The sequence below is a fragment of the Herpailurus yagouaroundi genome, unplaced genomic scaffold (assembly GCF_014898765.1).
Source record: "Herpailurus yagouaroundi ecotype Mexico unplaced genomic scaffold, PumYag 182, whole genome shotgun sequence".
Taxonomy (NCBI): Eukaryota; Metazoa; Chordata; class Mammalia; order Carnivora; family Felidae; genus Herpailurus; species Herpailurus yagouaroundi.
The window spans coordinates 47,119,449-47,145,889 of NW_024412413.1; the positions used below are offsets into that span (position 1 = coordinate 47,119,449).

A 26,441-nucleotide genomic window follows, 5' to 3' on the forward strand; every position below is an offset into this window, starting at 1 on the left:
TAGTATAATGCACTCTAAGTCCATCCATGTTATTACAAATGGCAAGATGTTACTCTTTTTATGGCTGCATAATATTTCATTGTGTATATATGCCATCTTCTTTATCCATTCATCAATGGATGGACATTGAGGTCGCTTCCATATCATGGCTATTCTACATAATGCTGCAGTAAACATAGGTATGTATATATCTTTTCGAATTAGTGTTTTCATTTTCCTCAAATAATTACCCACAAGTGCTACCAATGTATTTTGAGAACATTAGACAAATAGTTTCTAAAATTTTCCTGAAATACATTCTCAAAGGTATTTATCTTCTCCATTATTTCTGATTATTTCTTTCTCAATTTATTTCGCAATTTAATTTTTCTGTTTATTAATTCTTTAACAAATATATATGTATATGTATATATATTTTTTTCCAGTAGATTTCAAATATAGATATAACTAGAATTTAAAAGAACTTTGAAAGAAAGACTTAGTCTTAGGACTAGTTAGAGTGAATGTGATTGAAAAGTGCCAAGAAAGCCCTCTCCCTTAAAATATCACTCGTTCAGCTAATGGATTTCAGACATTAAACAAGGGAGTCCAGTTGGCCCAAAGCTTTTTGAAATGCAGACATTTTCAGTGCTGTAATTACAGACAATGGGTTAAGTCACCCCTTTATGTGCATTAACTTATCAAGTCACTTCCTGAGAACATACTTGAAGAAATACAAGGGCATCTAGTTTCTTCTTTAAGTTTATATATTTTGAGAGAGAAAGAGAGAGAGAGAGAGAGAGAGCAGAGGAGGGGCAGAGAGAGGGAGAGAGAGAATCCCAAGCAGGCTCTGCACTGTCAGTGCAGAGCCCAACACATGGTTCGAACTCAATGAACCATGAGATCATTACCTTAGCTGAAACCAAAAGCTTAACCAACTGAGCCACCAACTAGGCACCCCAAGGGCATATAGTTTCTGCGGTAATTGGAGTAGAGGAGTCAGCGTTAAGAGAAAAAAAAAATCAAATCATTATGTTGTAAGCCTTAAACTATATAATATGTCCATTACATCTTAATAAAACCAGAAAAGATAAAATAATCTTTTTTTAAAAAGTTGAAATAAGGGTACCTGAGTGGCTCAGTCAGTTGAGTGTCTGACTCTTGACTTTGGCTCAGGTCATGATCTCATGGTTCATGAGTTCAAGCCCTGCATTGGGCTCTGAGCTTACAGCTTGGAGCCTGCTTGGGATTCTGTCTCTCTTGCTCTCTGCCCTCCCCCTACTAGAGCTTTCTCTCTCTCAAAATAAATAAATAAACATTAAAAAAAAATTCTCTCCCTCTGTCCCTGTCCCTCGCTTGCATACTCTTTCCCTCTCTAGAAAATAAAAGTCAATCATAAATTAAAAAGGAAAAAAATAAATAAAAATAGAAAAGAAAAACTGATTAAAAGAGAAGCCTGAGGATGAGAAACAAACTCTACTCCCTCACAATTCAGTCCATGGAGGGTTGGAGCAAAGTCAGCCCAATTCCTTCAAAAATTTAAAAATGACAATCCTACCATTTCTGAAGTGAATTAGCCATTCCAGAAAGGGCTCTGAGAATGGAGGAAAGTAATATGTTTGCTTTTTCCTACATGCATTCAAGATTAAAAAGGAGAGGGGTGCCTGGGTGGCTCAGTCAGTTAAGCTCCCGACTTCAGCTCAAGTCATAATCTCATGGTTCATGAGTTCGAGCCCTGCGTCAGGCTTTGTGCTGACAACTCAGAGCCTGGAGCCTGCTTCAGATTCTGTGTGTGTCTCTCTCTATTCCTCTTCCCACTCGCACTCTGTCTCTCTCTCTCTCTCTCAAAAATAATTAAACATTAAAAATTTTTTTTTAATTAAAAGGGGAAAGAGGTAAGAAATGAAATTCTGATTATCCAAATTTTTCTTTGATAAGTGCCCTACATTTAAATTTTTCAAGAAGTTACGAGATATTCAAGTTAATACATGGCTAGTGTGGATATTTACCAACATAAGAAATTAAGATTTATAACATAACCATGTTTTCATTAATATTTTACAAGATTTTATTCTCCCATGTTGTACTGGATCAAGATCTCTGTTTCTGTAAATGTCATCAGCCCATACATATTTCATGGCTCTTCCTTTCATCAGCCTTCCATTTCAGCCATTTTGAGTAAAGATTTGCATGTGATCAAACTGACATCTGGCACTTTCATAAAATTAACCAAATTTTCTTTTGAATATATATTTGAAGAATAGATCCATTAACACATTTGTTTAACAACTAGAAATACCAACTATATCCTTTTGGGGAAAAAAATCTCAATATAATAAAACTGAGAGACCATTCTGGAAGGCTTTGCTTAGTTGTATTATCATTGAACCTTCATTTTAGTTTGTCTTCTGGGTCGGGTTGGAAGAGATTATATTTTGTTGTTTAGTGTGCAAAATATGACAGCAAGACTTTGTATCTCCTTCTATAGATTCTTTACAGATTAAAAGAAAAGTTTCAGTTTTCCTTGCGACAAGATAAAGAGAAAAATCAGGAGATCCACCTATCACCCATTGCATTACAGCCAGCACAGTCTGAGGCAAAGACAGTCAACAGCATGGTCCAGCCCGAGCAAGCCCCAAAGGTGCTGAATGTGGTTGTGGACCCTCAAGGCCGATACACTCCTGAGATCAAAGCTACCACCGCTGTCTGCCCTTCTCCTTTCAAAATGAAGCCCATAGGACTTCAGGAGAGGTAAGAGCTTTTCTGTATCCCCCTACAGGTTACTTTTTTTTAAAAGATTATTCACCAATTAAAAATGATAGAACCAGAGATGATTGGCATATTGGATTTAAAATCATTTACTGCCATCTTTCTATGTTACAAAGATTCTAGCTATGTTACAAAAATATTTTCGTTACATCAGATTCCATTTGGGGGAAGACCCAAGCCAAGGTCATCTTCAAGTACAGAACAGCTTCTATAATCAAATGTACTGAGTACATTTTAAGGGCTGATGATGTAACATAACACTATCTCCTTTAATTGTCATTGAAACTCTGGTAGATGGAAGGACTAGGAATAAACTTAAGGTATTTCCTACCAAAGCCCACATTGTTTGATGTGAAGTGGGAAGAATCATTGTCACAAATCAATTTTTTTAAAGTTTTATTTATTTATTTTAAGAGAGTGTGAGCAGGGGAGGGGCAGAGGAAAAGGGAGGCAGATATAGAGAATTCCAAGCAGGCTCCACACTGACAGCACAGAGCCCGATGCACAGCTTGAACTCACAAACTGTGAGATCATGACCTGGGCCAAAATCAAGAGTTGGACACTCAACCAACTGAGCCACCCAGGCACCCCACAAGTCAATTTTTTATGAAGTTGTCCCTCTTCTTCTTCTGAGCAAACAGTAAATCTCAAAATCCATGACATTTTTTTTTGTTGCCTTACCTGCCTTTGTGATGTACTTATACTGACACATTCTCACTCAAAACAAAGCCAATATATGAAAACCATGATATGCAAAGTACATAAAACCTAATTCTTTACTTCCCCCAAAATATCAAGTAAAGCTTTCCCAAGGTATTTCTTTCTTTTTAATTTTTTTTTTACATTTATTCATTTTTGAGAGACAGAGAGAGGCAAAGTACAGCGGGAGAGGGGCAGAGAGCGAGATGGACACAGAATCTGAAGCAGGCACTGAGCTATAAGCACAGAGCCCGACATGGGGCTCGAACTCACAAACTGTGAGATCATGATCTGAGCAGAAGTAGGACACTCAACCAACTGAGCCACCCAGCCCCCCCCCCGCCCCGCATGCTATTTCTTAAAGTAAGAAGCTTCCTATCTATACTTAAAATATGAATGGGGTACTTGGGTGGTTCAGTCGGCTAAGCATACATCTCTTGATTTTGGCTCAGGTCATGATCCCAGGGTTGTGGGATCAAGCCCCCCATTGGGCTCCGTGGTAAGTGTAGAGCCTACTTAGGATTCTATCTCTCTTTCTCTCTCTCCCTCTGCCCCTCTCCCCCATTCACTCCCTTTCTATTTCCCTTTCTCTCAAAACAAAATATATATATATATATATATATATATATATATATATATATATATGTATATATATATGTGATTGATGTTATATCCAATACTGCATGTGAGGGTAGTGGGGAAACTGAGAGGCTCTCAAGGTACACTCCCCTGGTTCATTTTCCTCTTATTTTCCTATATCTTCATTTTCTGTCACTGTCCTTTTTGTTGTCTTAGGTTTTCAGATCACATCTCTAAATATATTTCCCATCACACACACTCACACACACACACACACACACACACACACACACATACTCACACATGCCACATCCCTTCAGAAAATATAAAAACTTCAGAAGACCAAAGTGGTCATTCAAATTTTTTGAAATATTGTCCAAAAAAATGAATGAAGTAAAAAGAAAGGGATTTGTTGCAGTGATCTCTAAAGTCCTGTAAAGGGAGAACACTTTGACTCCATAACAGAAGAAAAACATAGAGCAATCAAGTCTTCCTTCCTTCCTCATCACCCCCAAATACTGGTTGGTTTCCTGATGGATCCATGTGGCTCTCCAGGTACTATTTTCTTAGTTGGGTACCACAACACTGCTGTCTGGGCTGTAGACAAGATGGAACTCTCTCCTGGAGACTAACCAGGAGTCCGGAGAACTGGATTCCAGACCCAGCTCTGCCCTTTGCTGGATTGAGTGGCTTCATATGCATCATTCACCTACCTGGGCCTTACTTTCTTCATCTGTAATATGAAGGGGTTAAACTTGACTTCTTTGCTTCCTTCAGGCTCTTTTGCTTTTGTCACTCAAATGAGTTTTATACATTGATTTGCTTCCAAATCAAACCTCAAAGCAAATATCTGAGGTGATGTACCACAAGCGGGGTGGCAGAAGAGATTTGCTCCGATGAAAGCAATAAGGTGGTCATTTTCTACAGATGATTTAAAGATGATAATAAAACTACCTAAAAGTCAGACTTTTACTATCATCATGCACTGCCAATTCTAAGCAAGGCCAGTGGTGAAATCCTCTAGGAAGTACCTATTGCCAGAATCCTACCTTTTGTCAGCCACTGCTGGGCATGTTTGAATTTCAAGCAGCATAAGGTTAACTACTCCTTTATTCATTTAAATGAAGCGAACGTTTGAGAATGGAGAGTACAGGGATGGTGTCTTATTCATCTTCATGGTCCACGTGGGGACTCTAGCAGAGTAAGTGTGTAATCAGTGTCAGATTCCCTACCACCTGGTCTATAAACTTCCCCGCCTCCCCACCCATCGCCTCCCACTTCCTTCCCACCTCAGAGGAGGAGAAAGCTCTTCTGTCCACACGGACTCCTCCGGTCAGTTGCTCCCACTCCTGATAGCTCACTCCATCAATTTTCCTTCTCTGTTTTCAACTGTGCCCTCTTTGCTAACGTGGTGACTTTAGCATAGATTCTCTTGTATCAAAGAAACTTCTTTAACCCATTTCCTTCTCTGGTTCTTGCCTCTCCTTCCTTTCTCAGAAGAGCGTCTTATTAATAGAGTAGAGTGTATTCGTTGCCTCATTGGTCACTTTCAAACTTTAATCCTTGCTATTTGCACACTTGCCAAATTTATCAATGGCCTAAACACCAAATACAAAGCACATATTTCATTTCTTTTCCCATCTAGCACCAATGTCTACTTCATTTCTAAAATCTTCTCCTTCTTTGGCCTCCAAGACACTATCCTTCTGGCTGTCTGGTGGCCACCGTTAGGTTCCCACCTAGATTCCTTTCTTCCCTTAGCTTCCAAGTTCCATCAGAGAGGCTGATTTGAGCTGGAGGCACTGCTTTAGGAGCTATCCGGGTGTCAGGTAGCAACAGAAAAGGTGGTTGTGGTTGGATTACTTAGGGAGGTGGGTCCAAGGTAAGAAGAGGGAGTGGGGAGTAGGAAGGGCATCTGGAGAGGGAAATTCAAGTGTCACTTCCTCCAGAAGCCATTCCTTCCTTCTCCTTTTTCCTCTAGCCCACTTCACCAATATTATTCATTCAGTTTCATCTCCTCTGCCCCCTTCTACTTTAGCTCCACAACCCTGTGTGCATACAGTATTTATAGCATTTCTCAAGTGTATGTAAAACTAATCTATCTTATCCCATTGACTAAGCTTCTTAAGGACACATATATGGTTTACATGTCTCTTACATGTAGAACATAATTCCTAAAAAGCAAAAGCTCCTGGAAATAAATGCTTGCATGAATGAACGAAGATCAATGTTATAATGAATAATTCTCAGGTGAGCTTTCAGATGTAGGGAAACACTGCTTTTCCCATCACCCCTTCTTCCTCTATTCTCACCCCATTTTTTCTGCCATAATTCCCTGCTAAGATGGTATAGTGATATTTCAAGAGTGGTAAAATATGACAGGTGTATAGTGTTCCATGCAATCAAGAAACATTTCTGAGAGTTTTAAAAGCCTTAAAACTTAATTTATGCTTATGTGTTCTAATGGTGTCTTTAAAATAGACTTGTGTTTTATATCCCTCCATCTTCTGATCCTGAAGTGAAATAATAATGCCTTGTTTATTGTATGGAAATCTGGCTTCATTAAAATCTCCATGAGACCATAGAGGCTGAACTATGAGTCACTTGTCCCCAAAATATTTTGGGTCATGCCATATAAATCTCTCATCTATGATGGAGAGTATCTATTCCTGTGACATTATTAATAATAAAGTATAATTTAAAAAATAAAATAAATAAATAAAAGAAACTATAGAGACCGAATGTGAATGCTTTACCTAAACACAAAGAATATATCCCCAAAATTATGAAGATAAATTTTCCAACTAGTCACCTTTTTCATATTGATTCTTGCTCCTCGGATTTTCTCATTATTGATTTCTCTTTTTGAGATCTGGGCCCAGATCTCATTAGTTCTTATTTGAATTACTGTGTCCTGTGATCATGAGAATGACACCAGGAGGAGCATGTGTTACATATTTCATTTATTTCATCTCCTCTGCCTGATCTAATCCTCTTCTCTCCTCCTTCGATTCATACCATACACTCTTCAGATTTATTTTGCTGTAACAGTGCTTGCATTGTAACAGTACTGCTGTGTAAAAATCCTCAAAAGCTCCCTTGTGCCTACAGCCTGAGGCCCAGACCAGCTTGCTGGACCTTAGAGGTCCTATACTATTGGACCCTGATCCTTCTCTCCAAATATGTTTGCTGCTACTCCCAAAATACACCTTCGTTCCATCCAGTCTTCTCCAGTGCGCTGTAGTCCTGTCTAAATTTGCATCTGTGTTCACCTGGTCCCTCTTCTCTCTCCTCCTGTCTATCTCTAGTCTCTAAATCCCAGCGAAAACTTAACCTCCTACCGTTGGCTGTGACACTTATCCATCCCCACAGGGATTCTTAACACCTCTGAATTCTCACATGTACCGCTCCTCCAGCAGTGATTTTCATTAAAGAATAATTATTCAGAAAGGGACTAACACTGGTTTTCAAGTAGTTTGTCCTGTCCCGTCACCAGCTCGGAAGACCCTTCAGGACAGGTATAGGCTCAAATGCTCTTGTGTCTACTGTGGTTCCTGCGACCCTGGTACATTGTAAACACAGAAAAATATTATGGACTTTCTTAAATAATGTGCCTTTGCATCTAGAGATCTCATATATTTCCAAGGAAACTTCCACAAGAACAAATAGCCTAATGATAAACTCCAGGGCTAAGTCTCTGTGCTAATATTGCTTCTGACATTCACTAAATAAGTGAGTCAACAAGATAATTAAGTCCTATGTTGTGTCGTTTCTGCAGTGTACAAAATAGGCATGATAATATCTGTTCTGCTTTTTTTCAAAGGACACGATAAAATTAACAATCAAGAGGTGCCTGGGTGGCTCAGTTGGTTGAGCGTTCGGATCTTGATTTCAGCTCGAGTAGGGCCTCATGGTTCATGGGATCAAGCCCCATGTCAGTCTCTGTGCCCACAGCCAGGAGCCTACTTGGGATTTTCTCTCACCCTCTCTCTGCCCCAACCCTGCTCGCATGCTTGTGTGTGCTCTCTCTCTCAAAATAAGTGAATACACGTTTTAAAAAAAATTAACAATCAATATAAAATGGCATTTTGCCTTTAAGGAGGAAAAGGAAATCTAGCATTCTTTCTTTCTTTCTTTCTTTTTTTCCTGTGGTCCCATTCCATGAGCCTGTTTTAGCTCAGTTTGAACTCAGGAAAGTTAAAACTTTTTTTTTTTTTTTAACTGAATTGATAGGGTTGAGCCTGCCATTTGACATCATAAATATTTTTTATTTTATGTTTTCATAAATACCTTTTAAAATGTCAATTGACTTATAGTTTTTCTCATCCTACTGATAAATATATGTTTATAAATTTTACCGTTTAATGTAATTTAATAACTATCAATAATATTAAACCCACTGTCATCTAACAGATGAGTTCATTTCCCATGGTGACTCTATGAGTTGAAGAGGTGCATTCAGAGGTCTGCCCCACACCTATTGCATACAAAACTGGGAACTTGTTTGCTCACCTATGATGAGGAGAATAGCACGTGCCTTGCACAGCTCTGGTGATAGTTAAGCTGGACAACAAGGTCACATGCTGACACAGCATGAGGCCAGAGACGGCTCCTGTTCCCTCTTCTCTTGTCCCATCCCGGTCCTCCTCAAATTCCCTGCTTGTCACTCTCAAGAGAACTGTATACGAACCAGCTTCCAAATTTCCAGTAACCAAAAGATCACACTCAGACCCTAGAATGATACATTTCCTTCACTTGGGAAAGCAGAGAACTCGAAAATACAAATTCCTACAAATTTCTTCTTTATGCTACTGTATGACTAACAGCCAGTTTTATGGAAAGGAAATTAACAGGCAGACGGGTAGATTCCCACTATTTCTTAATTTGATTTTCCATTAGAAATAAAAGTGGGCAAGAATAGTTAAGGAACAGTCCATAAAGGGTGTCTCGTTTAACAGGGCACCCTCACTCCTCCCGACTTTTTTTCCTCAGTGGGCTGATAGGAATGTGGAATTAACGGAGGTTTTCTATCACACCTGAGGCCTCCACTAGCCCCTGAGGTTTGCCATAATGAATGAACATTCTCTAACTTTTCTTTAACTCTACCATGATATGGTTTCTTTAGGTGTCCATAAATGTGCAGATGATGATGTAACACCTAGCTATGTCACTTTAAAGGTTTTTTAGGGGTGCCTGGATGGCTCAGTCAGTTAAGCACTTGGCTTTGGCTCTGGTCATGATCTTGTGAGTTCAAGCCCCGCATCGGGGCTGCTGGAGCCTGCTTCGGATTCTGTGTCTCCCTTTCCCTTTGCCCTTCCCCTGCTCACACTCTGTCTCTCTCTCAAAAATAAAGAAACGTTAAAAAAAAATTAAACAAGTTTTAAAAAAACAAGGTTTTTTAGGCTGAGCCCGGGAGATTTCTATCAAAGTTAAAAATGCCTGCAGCAATGGAAGCAATGGAAACATGGGCCTGGCCAAGAAAATGTTGAGTATTTTACATCTAAACTAAAAGTTGCATTTACTATAATTTCCTCTAGGCAAGGTGGAATGTTCTGACTTCTGTCCCCTGCTCTCCCTAGTGAAAAAACATTTCAGTGCTCAAAAATTTTGACTTAAAAGATACCTAATTGCTCCTCAACTAATCTCCCTTTGGGAAATACAAGAAAAGGATAGAATAGACACAACTGAATGTCAAGGTACAACATTTACAAAGACAAAACTACTCTGGAAATTAAAATCTGTATTCATGAAATAGACCCATCATTTTCTGTCGAGTGAAACTAAGACCTAGAATTCTCTTTTAGGTCTTGAGTGAGAAGAGCATAGCCTGAGACAATGCTCTCAGGAGAAGCCTAAAGGAGAGTAGGGGAAGCAGAACGGAGGAGAAGCCAAGCAAAGAGGTGGTTTCAGCTGACATCTGATCTCAGCCTGTTCAGGCAGGGAGCCCTGGAGCATGAGTGGCACCTCACGAACAGTTGTTCTACCTCAGGGTGGGCATCTGTACCCCCCATGTCAGTGAGCCGTTGACTTCAGGCCATCCTGGGGATGGTGGAGGCATAACTTTGTAGGCGCCTCTGGCCTAGGCCACTCCCATCAGCCAAGGATGATTCTCCAGAGAAGTGGCAGCTGTGGCCATTCACAGCCCAAACTCCCAGCAGTGGGGGAAGGATAGGGAGGGGCGTCAGCCTGGTAAAGGTGATCTGGGTGGAGCGCCCACAACATGACTACACTGGCCAAAGGTGGTGACACTAGTTACAGCAGAGCTAGGTTTATACTCCAGACTTCCTTGATCTTGCCTGTGATACACATACCAGGAAGCCTCCTTCAAATAAGCACCAGTCATTCTGATGGAACCTATGACCCAGCACCACCCAGCGCTGTCTATCAACCACGACTCATGTCTTCCAGTCTGACAATATGGGAATCATAACATAACACATAACAAACAACCATCTAGAAATTAATCCTAATTTAACCCCAGGTAATGTCATTCAAAACAATTCAATAAGATTTATTGACACTTTACATGCATTATTTCATTTAATCCTCACAAGGGACTTATTAGCCCCTCCTTATGGTGAGGAGCTGACTGCTCAGAGAGATTAGGTTATGACACAAATAACATAATAGTAAGTTCACTGGGGTTGTGAGAGTGACAAATAGAATGTGAACTGAAGCAATCTGGCTCCAGATGCTAAACTTGTTTAAGCACCCCTAACAAATACTACCTTGGAGTGTCAGGGAAGCACATTTCTATATTCTATGGAAAATAAGTAAAAAATAGATTACAAATCAATGTATATACTAAGTAGGTATATTATGGAGTGTCTTGCTGTTATTCCTCTTAGCAAATTTAATGCTGGGCTTTCAAATGTTTTTCAGATTCGAAACAAGTAAATTTCAATTTTATGAGGTAGATTCAAAACACTCAAAGTGGAGGGTGCCGGTCTGACTGCCAGTCTGTCTCAGCCTTTCCTCTATTTGGTTGTTCCCATTCTAGAGGCCCGGTGGTAATCCAACATAAATTTGCATATAACCACTATGCTCTACCTCCTTCTAGCTGATACAGTTGATATAATCTTGGGCTTCCCTTGGTTTTGATTATCACATCCTTATAAATTACTTTTATGGGGATATCCAGAGTGGGGGGGGCCTTGGAAATAGGCACAAACCCTTTGTTTACAGTGAACATCAAGCTGTTTTCCTCTTTATTTGTAGGATAGACATGAGTGCATTTTTATGGAGGTGTGTTGGTATTCTGCAGGGTTAGAAAAACAGAGCTGTAAACTGTTCCTTATTAAAAAAAAACAAACCCACTGAGATTAAGAAAATGGAGGCCAAAGTTTTGAAATCTGCCTAAAAATCAATGGCAAGTCATGAGACAAAAGGTAATAGTGGTTAATGAAAGAAAGAAATGACAGGGGATACAACCCAGGGACAGAAGAACAAAAGCCAAGATATATTTTGAAGGAATTAAAAATAGGGGAAAATTGACCACCACTTGTTGGCAAGCACAGACCTAGCTTTTCTCAAAGCATACTGAGATGTTTGAGACTTTGTGGCTGAGTGAGTCCCAGGAGTGTAGACCCAGAAGCGGCTGTGATGGCGGTCACTATAATAGCTCCTTTCCTCTCCCCACCTTCCCTTCCCCGGGTGGCCCCTGGAGGAATAATAGGAGTAAGGGCCATTGGGTCCTCCTCTCTGTGTCTTCCATCAGACCACCCATCACAAGGGCTCCTCGGTCCTGAGATTCAAGCAGAAAGAGTTTCTCAGCATGCCATCCCGACCCATCTTTCAACACCCATTAACTTGCAATCTGATCCTGGACACTGGCTTCCAGCTTTACTTGGTGGTCTCCATTTCTACTCCCACGATGGGGGTCAAAGCCCAATTCTTTTCTGGGAACTCTTAGAACCATTCTGTAGATATGATCTATTTTTGGAGAAAATTATGCCTACTTCCCCTAACTGCATAATGCTGGCATTTCTATAGAGCTCTCCTGTTGTCTTGACCCTAAAGAAGAGGTTGTTGTGGTATAATGTTTTCAGGTTCACTGATTCCTCTCTACCCGTGATCTATCAAATTAGAGTTTTGATATAGAAAGTATTAAAGGCAGGGCTTTTTCAAGAGATTTCAAGTCCTTGCTAGGGGACCATGTTCCAGATCTAGATGTACAGGTTGAAAGAATTAGGTGAAGTGGCCTTTTTTTGTGGAAGCATTTTAATCAGGGCAGGCACAGATGATTCCCAGAGTACGTTTTGCTTCCTATTTTGAGAAAGACCAGCTCTGAATATTTGTACTGTGTCAGGAGATTTTACCTTGCAGGCAAATGGTTGCCTTTGGAGTTCTTTGAAATATGTAACAGCTCAGGGATCCACTACATCATTTTCTGGACTGCTCAAACATTGTTTTCCTATGAAGTGAGTTTCCACTGTGTTCTCATCAGATTTTCCCAGCTATTAATACATGACTTCTATAGCAAAACAGTAAAAAAAAAAAAAAAAATCACAGATCGCCCACAGCAGGTGACTCTAGCAAAATTATTTTTCAAGTGATGGATTTGTTGTTTTTGTCTTACCTGCATGTATATTACAAACGTTAAAATGACATTTGCATTCAGTAATGCTTCCTTATTATCTCGATGTGATTTAAACATGGTGGGAGTGCTCCATTCTTGGATACGTTCTGAAACCAGCCTAGATGAAGCCTATCTGATCATAGTATGTGCAAACAGTGCCCTCTAGTGGAGAACTGCATGTTGAAGCCATTCTTAACTAGTCTCAACTAGGGAAAGGAAGCTCGTTCTTGTTTTTGTTTAAAAAAAAAAAAAAAAAAAAATCCATGACTGTAATGTCCTCTCTGGCAGGTAAAACATAATCTTTTTTGACAGGTAGTTTATAAAAATGTCCCAGTGTAGTGATGAAAGAGCTGTAACTTAAGAAATAACAAATTGGTGTGAACACTTTGAAATATGATGTGCTTTCTACCAATGCTTGGCATCCAATCATTTTCATTTCTCATTCAATCCACAAGTTATGTTAAAGACAATGGGTCAAATTAAATTATTATTGGCTAATATGTATTATAAGATGTAAATCCTCTTACTCAGGAGCCAATTTTTATTCTAAATCAGAGGTTTGAATATGAGCCTCAAGAATGCTTTCTTTTTCCAGGCACCCCCAGCCTGCCTGCCCCAATCCTCATTACCCTCCTTTTCTCTCTTGATTCTGATTTCCCCACATGGTGGTGTCTATAAAACAATGCCTGACATACTACATATTTCATGGATATTTGTTAAATTTCAGTATGAAAAAAAAAAAAAAGAACAAGTCCTTAAAATTAGGTTAATTTTATGGAAAGAAATACTTCAAAAACGAAGCCAAACAGATGATCCCCATCATCTCCCTCTTGACCTACAGATGTCAGTCTCTGGTGCTGGCACGTTGCCCGGTCTCGTTAACCACCACGAGGGGAGAGTCTGAGCTGATGTCCTTCATGTCCTTGATATCACACTGCACCGCCAAGCTGTAAGGGGAGCTTATAAAAACCCTTATTCCCCTGCTCTGAATATGGTTTCCTCAATGATTAGTTTTATTCTTTTTATGTTTAATTTGCCACTGCATTTTGACTTCTACGTTAGTATTTTGTTACTGAATCCTTACTCAAAAGAATATTCGCTCCTGAGAGAATCCTTAGTCTACCTGAGGATCCTGAGAAACAAATTGGAATTTTAACTCCACTTTAATCAGTAATGATCGAAGAAATGATTAGGTGCTAAAGGGCTCACTGCAGTGAATACATAAAAAGAATGGAAAAGACCTGCTGTAGCCGAAAAGAATATATCTCAAATGTGGATCCTTAGCCATGTTAAATCTCCAGTGGTTGCTCAACACTGCTCAATAATCTGTTGCTTTTTCAGTCAGCTCTTTCTCATTGCCCCAGGCAGTTTTTCCAAATCTTTACTGTGCTCCTTGAATTTCCCTTCCCCCATCCATCCATCCATAGAAGAAACACAGACATCTGGAAATAAACTACCTCTACATCACCTCTCCTCCCCTGATTCCACAAATACCTCCTTCTCCCTCTCTCTGTCTCTCTCTCCTACTATATATACAAGTCAAATCGCCTAAGAACTCATTTATCTATGCTTCCTTACTTCCTAGTTCCACACGTATAATAGGGGCTCTTAAATTTTGACTGAATAATACAAAGTTAGGCTTATTCACCAGAGTTAGCCTTGCTCAACTATTTCAGCTCTGAAATGTCCATTTAGTTCTCGAAAGTCCCGGGACGTGGAAAACTTCTCAACTGCCAGTTCATTCCTGGGTGCTTAATTTCTCCACCCACTTTATGTGACCAATGAGTTTTAAAGTCTATGACCTCTGCTCAGCTCAATGTATAAGTCTTGTAAAATTAAAGAGATTCTATCCTGAACCTGTTATTACAGCACAGTTATGCATCAAGACATGAAAAATCAAGCAGTTGAATGATCTCGTATATATATAATAATGGTTTAGAAATCTAAACAGAGATCTCAAATAACAAGATTGCAGATTTTTCCAGATAAGTCTAGACTTCATCTTTGAACATCCTGTAGAGCTTTGTATGAGGTGACTATCCTTACTCTTGTCTTTACTTTTCTAACTGCATTGTAAAATTTCAGTCTTCTTTTTAAATACTCATCAAACTTGTACAGAGGGAAAATCCTTCCATATGATTTCTTGATACAAGTAATCTTTATAATCTTGACCATAGCAATGATAGCTCGATTTTCCATCACTGTTTTGTAAAAGAGAGTATTTATTTCACTTTTTAAACCAGCTTTTACGTTGTATTGTTTCAACTCTAAAAGTGTTTTATTGTCGCTCCATCCTCATAGTTCATGGAGTGCTAAATGCATCGAAGGCAGTAATTAATAGAAAAAAACGATAGAAGCAACTTCTATTCTGGCCAAAAAGCATATGAGGGAAAGGCTTCAGTATTAAGGCAGTTTAGAGTAGAGTGAATGTACTTCTAGTTCAATGGGTGAGAATCAAAGAATGTAAGCAATAAAGCATTATGCATGTGCCAGGTTTGGGGGGTAAGATCTCATGTATTTTGTTATTTGGACAGATTGAGTCTAAGAGCTTGGTTGATAGATATTTTGGAAGCATATACACAGAGATATTATCGTAATAATAATACAAAGAGATATTACTGGAATAATTAACCCCTATTAAATGTGAAATCCTTGAGAGCAATGAGGGACGTGCTCAGCAAATATTATTTAAGGAGTGGTGACCCAAAGATTCCTGATTTCTAATTTAAATATATCCTACTAGATATGACCTGTAGGGGGTGCACTGAAACAACAGTATGCATTCAAAGTGAAAATCTCTGCGTCTCTGTGTGTGATAGAAATTCTTAAGCTTGGCTTTACAGCCTCTACAGTGAACCAGTAAACTCTAGGGTGGGGAGAGTATCTCATGAAATCTTTACTATGGTGTCAATAAGAGTCTCCCTAAAGTGGGTTTAATTGTCAGTCAGTACTTTCATCCCCCTAAGGGTGAGAGCATAAAATGCCAAGATCCTAAAAATATTAATAACAAGTAAAATAATAAAACGTGGCTTGGGGTGCCTGGGTGGCTCAGATGGTTAAAAGACCAGCTCCTGACTTCAGCTCAGATCATCATCTCTCGTTTCTTGAGATCCAGCCCTGCCTTGGGTTCTGTGCTGACAGTGCTGAGCCTGCTTGAGATTCTCTCTCTCCCTTTCTCTGCCCCACCCCCACTTAGGGCATGCTCTCCTTCTCTCTCTCAATAAATAAATAAACTTTAAAATAGTAACTTTTTTAAAACATGGCTTGAAAGTGGTTATTTGACCCCACACTTTTTTTTTTAATCGTCATTATTCTTCCAGATACTAAACTGTGTAATTCAGTAAACTAAATCGTAGACTCCTTGGGATGTGGCTATCTTAACACCTTTAGTATCCTTATTGCCTACTGAGGTGCCTGGAGCACATCAGACCTTAATAAGTACTTTATCCCTTCCCTCATTCTCACTCAGTATTGGTGGCAGTGGTCACGATGGGCATGGTGATAGTCTGGAAATAGATGGTGGTAAAATTAGAACTAGAGGTTTCTTCAGTAGTCAAACTGCAGCATTTTAGAGTTGAGAGGAAGCTTAGAGCAATGGCTCCTACTAGAAGCTCCCAAACCTAATTTCATTTCATACTCCCCCAGGGAAACTTGGTAACATTTCTCAGTATTCTTCTAGCTAGAAACATTTCTGGATAGAAAAATTTTTCCCATATAGATAGAATTTCTAGATAGAAAATATTCTAGAATCAAACTCAAAAATTTAGCCTTAATAGCCCTAAGAAAGAGTTGAGGAGATAGATACAGGTATATAGATAGAGATCTATACAAATGGTAGATATATATTGATATATACATATATATTTTAAATGTTGCATATATTTGAATGCATGCATATAATCAAACATATATTTAACTGCCTGTGTATGTTCAAATATACTTAAATTACTATATTTTGTATTTCTATATGTAAATTACTCGCATTTGAGAACCACAATCTTCGTGGTCCTGGCCCAAGTCCCAGGGCTGTTCCCGTAACTGTGCAGCTAGTGACACAGCCTGTGGTGTGAAAGCAGTGGTCACACCCCTTACTGGAAGTGGAGCCCCGAAACTGAAACAACTTGTCCATTGCAGAGCTGGAAACTTTTCCAATGATTGTCTAAAATCCATTTCACTTTTGACCCCAACAGCTAGTCCAACAGCTCTTAACACGAGGTCCCTGAAGATGGATTTATTACCCAAATTATTAGGATCACAAGATGTGGACACTGGAAGACCGTGTTCTTAGTGTTTTACTAATGAAGGAACTGAGACAAAGTCAACCAGCTTGTTTACAGAGAACTGTAAATCCTGTGGGAACCATCTGTCAGCACTGAGTTATTCAGCCATAGAATTGTAGTTGGATTGGTCACTAGCTGTAGATTACCCCACGTTTTGATCTAAATCAGTGATTTTCAGCTGTGTCCCCGCAAGGCCTTGGGTGAGAGCTGGGCTGGTGTGGCCTGCCCTTCTGACTCTTCATGAGCAGAGCTCTGCATACACTTGTGCTGCTTATTGGCCTTGCAGGAAAGGTTTTCGTTTCTTTCTTAACCGAGAGCCCCCAATTTTGGAAAGAATTTTAAGACCACGCTTGTTTCCTCTAGTAGGCTTGCTCAGGATAAACTGCGTCAGAATCAGTGACCTAAAGAGACATACAGGTCGCGTTATGTTCTGGTACATGTGTCTTTCTCATGCTTCGGCAGTTTTGTGCAGATCACATCCATTGCCCTGTTTGGAAGCATTTTTATTTTTTAAGAGAGAGAGAGCGGGAGAGAGGGAGACAAGGGCAGAGGGAGAGAGAGAAAGAGAGAGAGAGTCATAAGTAGTCTCCATGCTCACTGCAAAGCCCAATGGGAGGACTCGATCCCACGACCCTGGGATCCTGACCTGAGCTGAAATCAAGAGCCGATCACTCAACTGGCTGGGCAGCACCCAGGTGCCCCAGAAACATTTTTCATGAGACTCTTCCGGTGCAGTTCCTCTGTACTGGTGAAGTAAAGTAGCTAGACCACCTATCATTCCCTTCAGTGTATCTGAGACATCTTTAGGGTTTCCTTGGGCTTTTTATAACAAATATCAATCCAAAAATAATTCCTAAAGAAGCCATTGCTTAATCTCAGATACACTTTTCATTGGCCATTTGCAACACCTGATCACAGACAAAAGTGTCTGATAACTTCTCTTAGAAATTCTTTTATAAATTTTTCTTGTATAATTCTTTACAAATTAACTGTGATCTTTACCTATCATTTATGCTTAGAAGCTAATTATTTTGGTTTTTATCCTTGTAACACATTCTAAAGGTTGTATTTTACTTTGCTCTTATAATAAAAGTCTTCAATCATCTTTTCCTGAGAGTAATACAGTTCTTTAACATTTCCAGAGAAAGCAGTGATTGTTCAGCAAAAACTTCTGTTCAGGAGGACCTTTGAATGAATAAGTGTCTGCGTGTTTTAATTTTCTTAAATCACGACTAGGAACCAGAATTCAGTTTCATCCAGTGAGGATCCTGCCATGACAGTCTGCAGTATAGTTGAAGAAGAAATCTTAAAATTGTAAGATTTTAAGATGTTTTAAAGATTTTTTCTTCAGCTATACTACAGTCTGATAGCCATATATGATCAAATATACAGCAATCAATGTGTGATACCTTTAGTACTACATAGGAATTTTAGCATTTATATTCTTTCCATCAAATGGTCATCCCACTCTCCTTCATTTCCTCTCCATCCTCTTCACTATATATATCAAAATCTTGAATAGAATGGGGGAAAATGGAAATAGGCCAGAAGAAACCCTATTTTTAAAATGCAGATTATCCCATGATGATAATAATAATAACAGTTAACATTTACTGAGCACTTACTGTGTTATAGGCCCTGTTCCAAATGCTTTACGTGTATAACTCAAATACTCCAAACAATCCTACTGTTATTATCCCTGTTTTACAAAAGAGGAAACCATGACCCCCAAAGGTTATGTCCCTCACTCAAGGTCACCTAACTGGCCATGGGAGCCAGGGAAGGAATATAAAGCGGTCTGGCTCCAGACCCCAAGCTGTCAACCACTCTACATACATTTCTACCCAAACCTGAAACCTGATTTTTTCCCTTAAAATGCCTTGCTTACAGTAGGTACATGATAGATATTTGTTGCACTAAACTGGATTTTTTGATGAAATTTCCTTGAATTAAGTTGACTAACATATTAATTAAGCAGATAAAAATATTAAGCAGATAAAAAAAGAGGAGGAGGAAGAGGCAGAGGAGGGGGAGGAGGAGAAAGAATCAATCTTTACTGAGTTTCAGCTTCAGGCTCCTGGACAATCTCCCACAAAGTTATATTGAAAATATCACATCATCATGACCTTTCTGTGATGGGAGTCTACATACGAAGCAATGTTATTTGACTATGATTGTCCTGTGTAGGTCTAGACAGGCACTAGAGAGACTCTCTTGCCAAAGAAAGACAAACTTATTGCAATTGCCTTTAACAAGGGCTATGCCAGTGATCTAAGTAAGCATGAACCCACTCACACTATAACTTGACAGATAGTTTAGAAATAAAGTCATCATTTGGCTCATCTGTCTTATAAAATCAGATACTTAACCCTTTGACATTTAAAGTTTTAGGACAGGGGTACCTGGGTGGCTCAGTCGGTTAAGTGCCCAACTTCAGCTCAGGTCATGATCTCATGGTTTGTGAGTTCAAGCCCCACGTGGGACTCTGTGCTGGCAGCTCAGAGCCTGGAGCCTGCTTCGGATTCTGTGTCTCCCTCTCTCTCTGCCCCTCCCCCACTCACACTCTGTCTCCGTCCCTCTCAAAAATAAATATATTTTTTTTAATTTTTAATAAAAATAAAATAAATAAAGTTTCAGGACAGTTGGCAAGGGAAATAGTAAAGAGGCTAATGGTTGCTTTGTCATTCTAAAAACAATCACCTTACCTGAATGCTTTTCTATTCTTTCCCTTCCATTTTCCCTGTCCTGTTAAAACCATTTGTTCCGCAAGGACAGTTGTCAGTGTATATAAACTCACCTTAGCTGACTGTGGGTGTATTTTTTTCCCAGTGTTCAATCCCCCAATCAATAACTGGGGGATCTGACTTTTCTCCCCACATCCTTAATTCTTTAGTGATGGAGCATAAGAACATAGTACATTGAAAATAAAAGCCTTAGATTTCCTGACTAAAATAAAGCTGCCTTTCCGAGTTTGGTGGATAATTTTACTCCATTGTGCTTTATTTATTCTTAGTAGAACTCATGGGCATTGTTTTCAGGGTAATGTCAGGGTAATTGTTCAAAACTGAGCTATGGGCCAACCCAAGGGCATTCTCCTGGGAATAGCTTGGCTAAAATATACAAAAGATCTCTCCTCTTATCAAAAATATTTCTTCTTAAACATAAAGATAAATGAGGAAAGGTTTGACACGAGATAAAAATAACAATGAAATAAGCCAGTGACTAAATGCCTTATGTGATCTTGGTGCATAGTTAGATGGTACATAAATCATGTCTCCTGGCCCTATGCCTTCGTGCTCATTTTCTAATAGGATGATACAGAAGATGCCTGCTGAGCACTGAAAAGGGTGTCCTCCTTTCTCTTAAGGGAATGTTGGCCATGAGGCTATACCAAATATTGGTAAATATGAGACCTCGATGTTTCTCCAGCCCTTATAAATTTTTGTCAATTGTTTAAAAAAGTTTATTTATTTATTTTGAGAGAGAGAGAGAGAGAGAGCGCGCGCACACGCACATGTGCTAGCGAAGGGGGGCCAGAGAGAGAATCCCAAGCAGGTTTTGCACTGTCAGTGCAGAGCCCGACATTGGCTCGATTCCACAAACCATGAGATCATGACCTGAGCCGAAATCAAGACTCAGACACTTCACCCACTGAGCCACCCAGGCGCCCCATAAATTTTTGTCATTTTTTTAAGGAACTATACAAATAATACCTTCTTATTGCAGACATTTTGAAAGCATAGTGAAGCCCAAACAAAAACAGAGAAATGATTTCACGGTCAGCCCGACCGCCAGAGACAACCCGCATAAAGTTCTGCGAAGGCTTACCTATCCACACACTCACACCCTCACGCGCCATGCCCGTAGTAATTGCTGATGACAGTGACGGCACTGACAGCAATCACTGCAGGAACAAGCCCCAGCCACCGTTCTCACAGGAGCAGGGGCAGCGGTGGTTCCCAGGGGGAAGTCAGCAATGGCGATGACAAGGGAATCCACAACCACACTAGCCATACCTGCAGGGAAAGCAGTAATAGTTGTAGCAGCTGTGCTGAAGGTGTCTTGATAGCACCCGCAGGAGTGGTACCAGGAAGGATGTGAATAATGCCAGTTCAGAGTCACGTAGCACTTGCCACATGCCAGGTTTGGTCCTGAGTGTTTTGCATATATTATCTCAATTGATCCTCACAACAGCCTAAGGAAGGAAGCATACTGGTCGTGTCCCCATCTTGCATATGGGAAAACTGATGGGCATTCAGGTTGAGTAACCTGCCCAGGATCACACAGTCTTAAGAGACAGAACCTGGCTCCCTACATCTGCTCTTAACCACTACGCTGGTGGTAAGAGCAGAAGTGTCATGAATTCTACAATACGGTCTGAGGAATGTTTTACAATTTATATACACTTCTATAAGGAATGAATGAATATTGAGAGTGATTCTGAAATCAGAGGAAGGCAATAAGGGGAGATGAGGTAGCCAAAAACAAACACCTCTTACAACTAAAATGGTCATTTTTTATCATTTTCAACTTAACCGTCAACTTTTAACTGTCTTTCAAAGGTAGTACACTTTGCAAACATTTGTCTCCCCTATTTCATTCTTCCTCAACAACTTGCCACCATCCCTGTGCATGTTTGTTTAACTCTTTTAGGGTCTCTGTGAATTCTTTAAAAATAAAAGGCAAACTACCACGCTGTTTAACTTGTCAATATCTTCAGTTTATATGTCCCTCCACATATTCAGATGCTTAATAAGTATTTGTGAATGACTAAATAAAGCAATAAGAAACAGAATCCACTGTTGAGCCAAACACGTACCACTGCAGTAGAAATGCTGTTTAATGCTGATGGCAATAGCAGCCAAAGGGCAAAGAAAAACCCTAAACACAAACAAAAAAGGCAAATGTTGATGCTTCGGTTCCTTTTTGTCTTCTGCAATTCTATATTTTATAAGTTTAGGTTGCAACTTATATTTGTAATATTTAATCTGTGCACATACTTGTGTCTGCCCTTATACAAGCAAGATTCCTTCTGCCCTCCAAAAGCTGTAATCCAAGATGCTGTAAAAACTGAAACAAAAATTCACTCCAATGCATTAGTAAAATTTCATCATTTGAATTATGGGAAATATCGAGTCTTGGGAAAAATACATAAGTCCTAACATAAGTTTGAATTCTCAGTGGCTTTTTTAATGGTTTCAGACTGCCAGAAGTGGAAAAATTAAATATGCTAGGGTCCCCTGGGTGGCTCAGTCGAGCATCTGACTCTTGATTTCGGCTCAGGTGAGGATCTCACAGTTTGTGGGTTCAAGCCCCACGTCGGGCCCTGCACTGATGGTGCAGAGCCTGCTTGGGATTCTTTCTCTCTCCCTCTCTCTCTCAGAATAAATAAATAAACTTGGGAAAAAAAAATTTTTAAATAAGTAAATATGCTAGACATAACTTTAAAGGGAAAAAAGGGTCCTCCAACATTATCTCAGGACTTTTCTGCACAGGGTTCCAAGCTGAAGTTTTGATGATATGACTTGATTTAATTTCCAAGTCTCTTATCTGTAGTTTATTCTTGTTACCACAGTTGCTACTGGTTTTTAACTTGTACACAGGAAACCAGTGCCAATCAATTTAGTTCCCATGGTGACAGGAAACCCTGGTTGGTCAGATGTTGATTGTGTTTGCTATTCATGCTCCACCCATCATATTTTCTTCCCTTTTGGCTGAACTTAAGACAAATTAATCAGTGGCCGACATCTGGCAGACAGTTTTGGTGTCTTCTCAGTGATTTGTTGAACTGCACAATTAAAAAGTAAGGCTCCAGTGCCTGAAACTTGTAGACACTAAATATAAACGCTGCCGGGGATCTCTTGTAAGGCTTTGCATAGAAAGCCCATTTTTTAGCTTTTTCATTGAAAATGTGAATTTTCTCAAGTAATGAAACATCTGTTGAATAAATAGTTTACCTTTTTCATGATGGTGAGTGGCTTACCTCACCCTATTGTAAACTGCAGATATGAAATGTGTGACAGAGGACAAGGAAAGGCTCAGAGAATGTTAAGCTTTTTAACAGGTCTCTGCTGTTTGTGATTCATCTTTAGCCAGCTGCATATTTGCTTCCTCATAAGTCTTATTCCACGTAAACATACCCCTTTTCACTGAGCACTCTGAAGCAAATGTTGCTACCCAGAACATGACAAATAAGAGAGCTCGTAATTGAAATCTAAGTGTAAAATCAAGCCAGATGACCTTCCCATTCCTGGAAGCCAAGCCTCTTTGGAGCCTCCTCTTTCAAAGTCACGGTTTATAACCAGATAAAAAGAAGAATTGCAAACTGTCTACTAGCCTTGAGAACTGTTTTCAGAAGTCATTAGTTTTAAAGACAGTAGGATTAAAATGTATGTCTGATTGTATCAGGTCTAGCGATACTAGATATCATGAGAAATGTACAAGAAATGTGGTGAGTGTTTTTTGTTTTTTCTTTCTTTTTTTTTTTTTTTCTGTATAGGAAGAGAAGGAAGGTAACACTACAGGAAGGTGAGATTAAGATAAACCTAAAAAGGGCAGGTATGTTGGACCGGATAGGCTTTTCCTGTTCCTAAAATGTCTTGTGTTCTTACACAGGAAAAGCATTCTTATTCATCCAAGGCATTTGCAAGTCCTAGGCACAAGACCTAAAAGTACCCTGGGTTGTGGTGGTAAGAAAGCAGGAAAGAAGTGGGTGGGAGAGGAAGCGTCCATGGTGAGTCCATAACCAGGATGAATTTCCCAAAGGGTAGAAGAGTGTTTGACCATTTATTCATCCATGCCTCCTTTATTTTGAGAACAAACTCTGCTCATTTGTTCTTTCTTAATTATTTTCCACACCAAAATTTGAATACATTTAAAATTAGGGTCGGGGTGCCTGGGTGGCTCAGTCAGTTAAGCATCCGACTTCAGCTCAGGTCATGATCTGACGGTTTGTGGGTTCAAGCCCACGTCAGGCTCTGTGCTGACAGCTCAGAGCCTGGAGCCTGCTTCACATTCTGTGCCTCTCTCTCTCTGCCCCTTCCCCACTCACTCTCTGCCTCTGTGTGTGTGTCTCTCTCTCTCTCAAAAATAAACATTAAAAAAAAACCTTAAAAAATTAGGGTCCACTCAGGGCATAGAGTCACCAAAGAATTGGTAAGCATGCTCATTAAGAGTTTGCTATTCTTGCTGACCCTGTCAATTCCAATATGGTTCGGCCACCCTCCCAAAGATTTCTTTCCTAGCTGTCTTAGCAGGGGGAGCTTTGATCCACCTGAGAGGCTAGGTCTGTGAAATAAAGGTTACATTTTAAGAAAAGCTTGCAGTATTTTGAATCCTAATATTTTGCAGACCCATAATCCTGGTTTTACCAATAGCCAAGTAGCAGAAAAGCCCAGGACACTAAATAAATATTTTTAAGCAGTCAGGGAGACTTGGCCGAGGGCCTTTAAAAAAAAAAAAAAAAAAAAAATCTGGTAGTGAACCCAAACAGAATCCTGCAGCAAACCTAAACTGCATTTATTTGAAAAACATTTAATATTCTCCCGGGTCCCCCTCAATTTAGTTCCCCTTTTGATTTGCATGACAATCTATTTGGACAGGAGCAATCCCTATTCTTCTTTCCACCTCTGGTCCTGTGGCAGTAGAAAGGAATATACCCAAGGAAGGTGGCTGCCAGTTGTTATTCGCAAGAGTGGTGGGTGCCCGTCATGAAATGCTAGCCAGGATAAATGAGTGTCTATTCCTGGACAGCAGTTTTGCCACGTGCAACGTTGACTCTGACTGTAAGCAAAACTGTTCCCTTGGTTCTTTAACATCATTTCTAACCTACTAAGCTGAGAGCTTTAGGATGTTTGGCAGTAGCATGCATAACTGAGTGCTTTTGCAGGACATCCAAGCAATAGAGATAACAATGAGTGTGAAAAATAAGCCCACTGACCTAATCAAAGGAGAGATGCAAAGACTCAGAGAACAGAGAAGCAAGGTTTTAATTAACATTCTTGCAAGAGTGGGTGTCTGATGGACAGACACACTCAGGGCAGTTACCGCAGTCAATGTATCTCCTAGAGTGCAAGTCCTTCCCCTGGTTCCTCACTGGGTGACTATAACAGAGGTTACAGCCTTCCCCGGACATCGCCTGTGCCCATGTAAGGCACAAAGTAGTCTGATTGGAACAAATGTACATTCCTTAAGGTGATGCAGAGACTTCAGTTCTTTGGTGCATGCTCATTGCAAAGCTGGCAGAAAATAAGCCCACAGAAAGGAGAGGGGAAGAAGAACCGAGAAGTGAAGTGTCTAAGGGTTTGGGACTCCATTGTCAGGGGGAGGGGTTCGTACATATTTCCAATAGGTTGTAAACCTATTGTTAACTAAACAGCACAGCTTTTATTTGGTATTTCTGAAAATGAATCATCTCACTTCTCACAATGGGCAAATGTCTACAATGCATTTCTTTCAGGGACATATGGCAAGTGTGCTTTTCTTGATGATCTTGTTCATATAACACATGCATTTTAAATAACTAGACCTCTCTTGGTATGCCTAGAATAGGAAGCATCACTGCTATGAAGAGGCTTTCTGGATAAGCAAACCCTATCCAGTGAAGAATCAAATCTAAGATTTAATCTGAACCCAGATGGAAAAAGTTGCTAGGGCCAAGGTAAGGGAATGGAGGAAGTAACATCATTTATCGGACATATTTAAATATAGGATAATACCCCAAGGTCTATCTAGCATTAGTGCAAATTTTTTTAAATGTCCCAGAATAACTATTTCTTTGTATGAGAGGGAAAAACTAGAAAAGACTTGATATGTCTCTGTGAATACTTAAGATTTGTTGAGCAGCTGCTGTGTGTCAGGTACTGTACAAGATGCATGACATCTATTAATAGCATTTCCTTCTCATAGCCACTTCAGGGAGAGAGATTTGAAAATCTCAACTTTAATTTTGAGGAAACCGAAACGTGGACATTTAAGTAAATGCCACAGTGCCTGTAGGCTGCAGAGTTGAGCCCAGGTCTGTGTGCTAGCAAACCTCATGCTTCTATTTCCTGCCACCCCTGATGCCCAAGGCACCCTGTAATTCTTCTGCTTTAGCCTTGTGTGTGGATATATTCTTATGAATACAGATATTCATAGGTGGACTGTGTTCAGTTTTGTCAGCAGAGAAACAGAAGCATTCTGAAGTAAGATAATTTGTTCAGCCTAACCTGCGTAAACCCATCCCATTTGGAGAAGAGCTGCTGCCGCCACCCTCCACCCCTAGATGGCACCTTCGTGCCACTAACAGATGGAAAATTTCAGGGTCAACAGCAGGTTGGGCTTTTGCTTTTGTTCCTAAGACATCTAAGCTGTTCATTTCTCTGTCCCCAAAAATCCTGCTGAAGATATTTGTTGCCATTGTAAGATTTAAAGCCAAATCAAGTAGACAGGGAAAGGGCCATGTAACCATCCTAAAGCTGATAGGGAATTGCAGAAGCCTCCTTTTCCTGAGATCCCTTATCATCAATAAAAGGCAGTCCCAGCAGGGACACTGTTATTTGTTCAGAGAGCAAATG

General features: G+C 39.8%; 1 protein-coding gene across 3 annotated transcripts in view; it reads left to right on the forward strand.

Annotated features, from left to right (window-relative positions):
- Positions 1–26,441, forward strand: part of PTPRR (protein tyrosine phosphatase receptor type R) — a 244,827-nt gene that overhangs the window by 147,259 nt on the left and 71,127 nt on the right. For all 3 annotated transcript variants that reach the window (XM_040491425.1, XM_040491427.1, XM_040491426.1), the window contains one exon: positions 2,468–2,730. In XM_040491425.1, the coding sequence (XP_040347359.1) occupies positions 2,468–2,730 (263 nt within the window). The remainder of the gene's footprint in view (positions 1–2,467; positions 2,731–26,441) is intronic.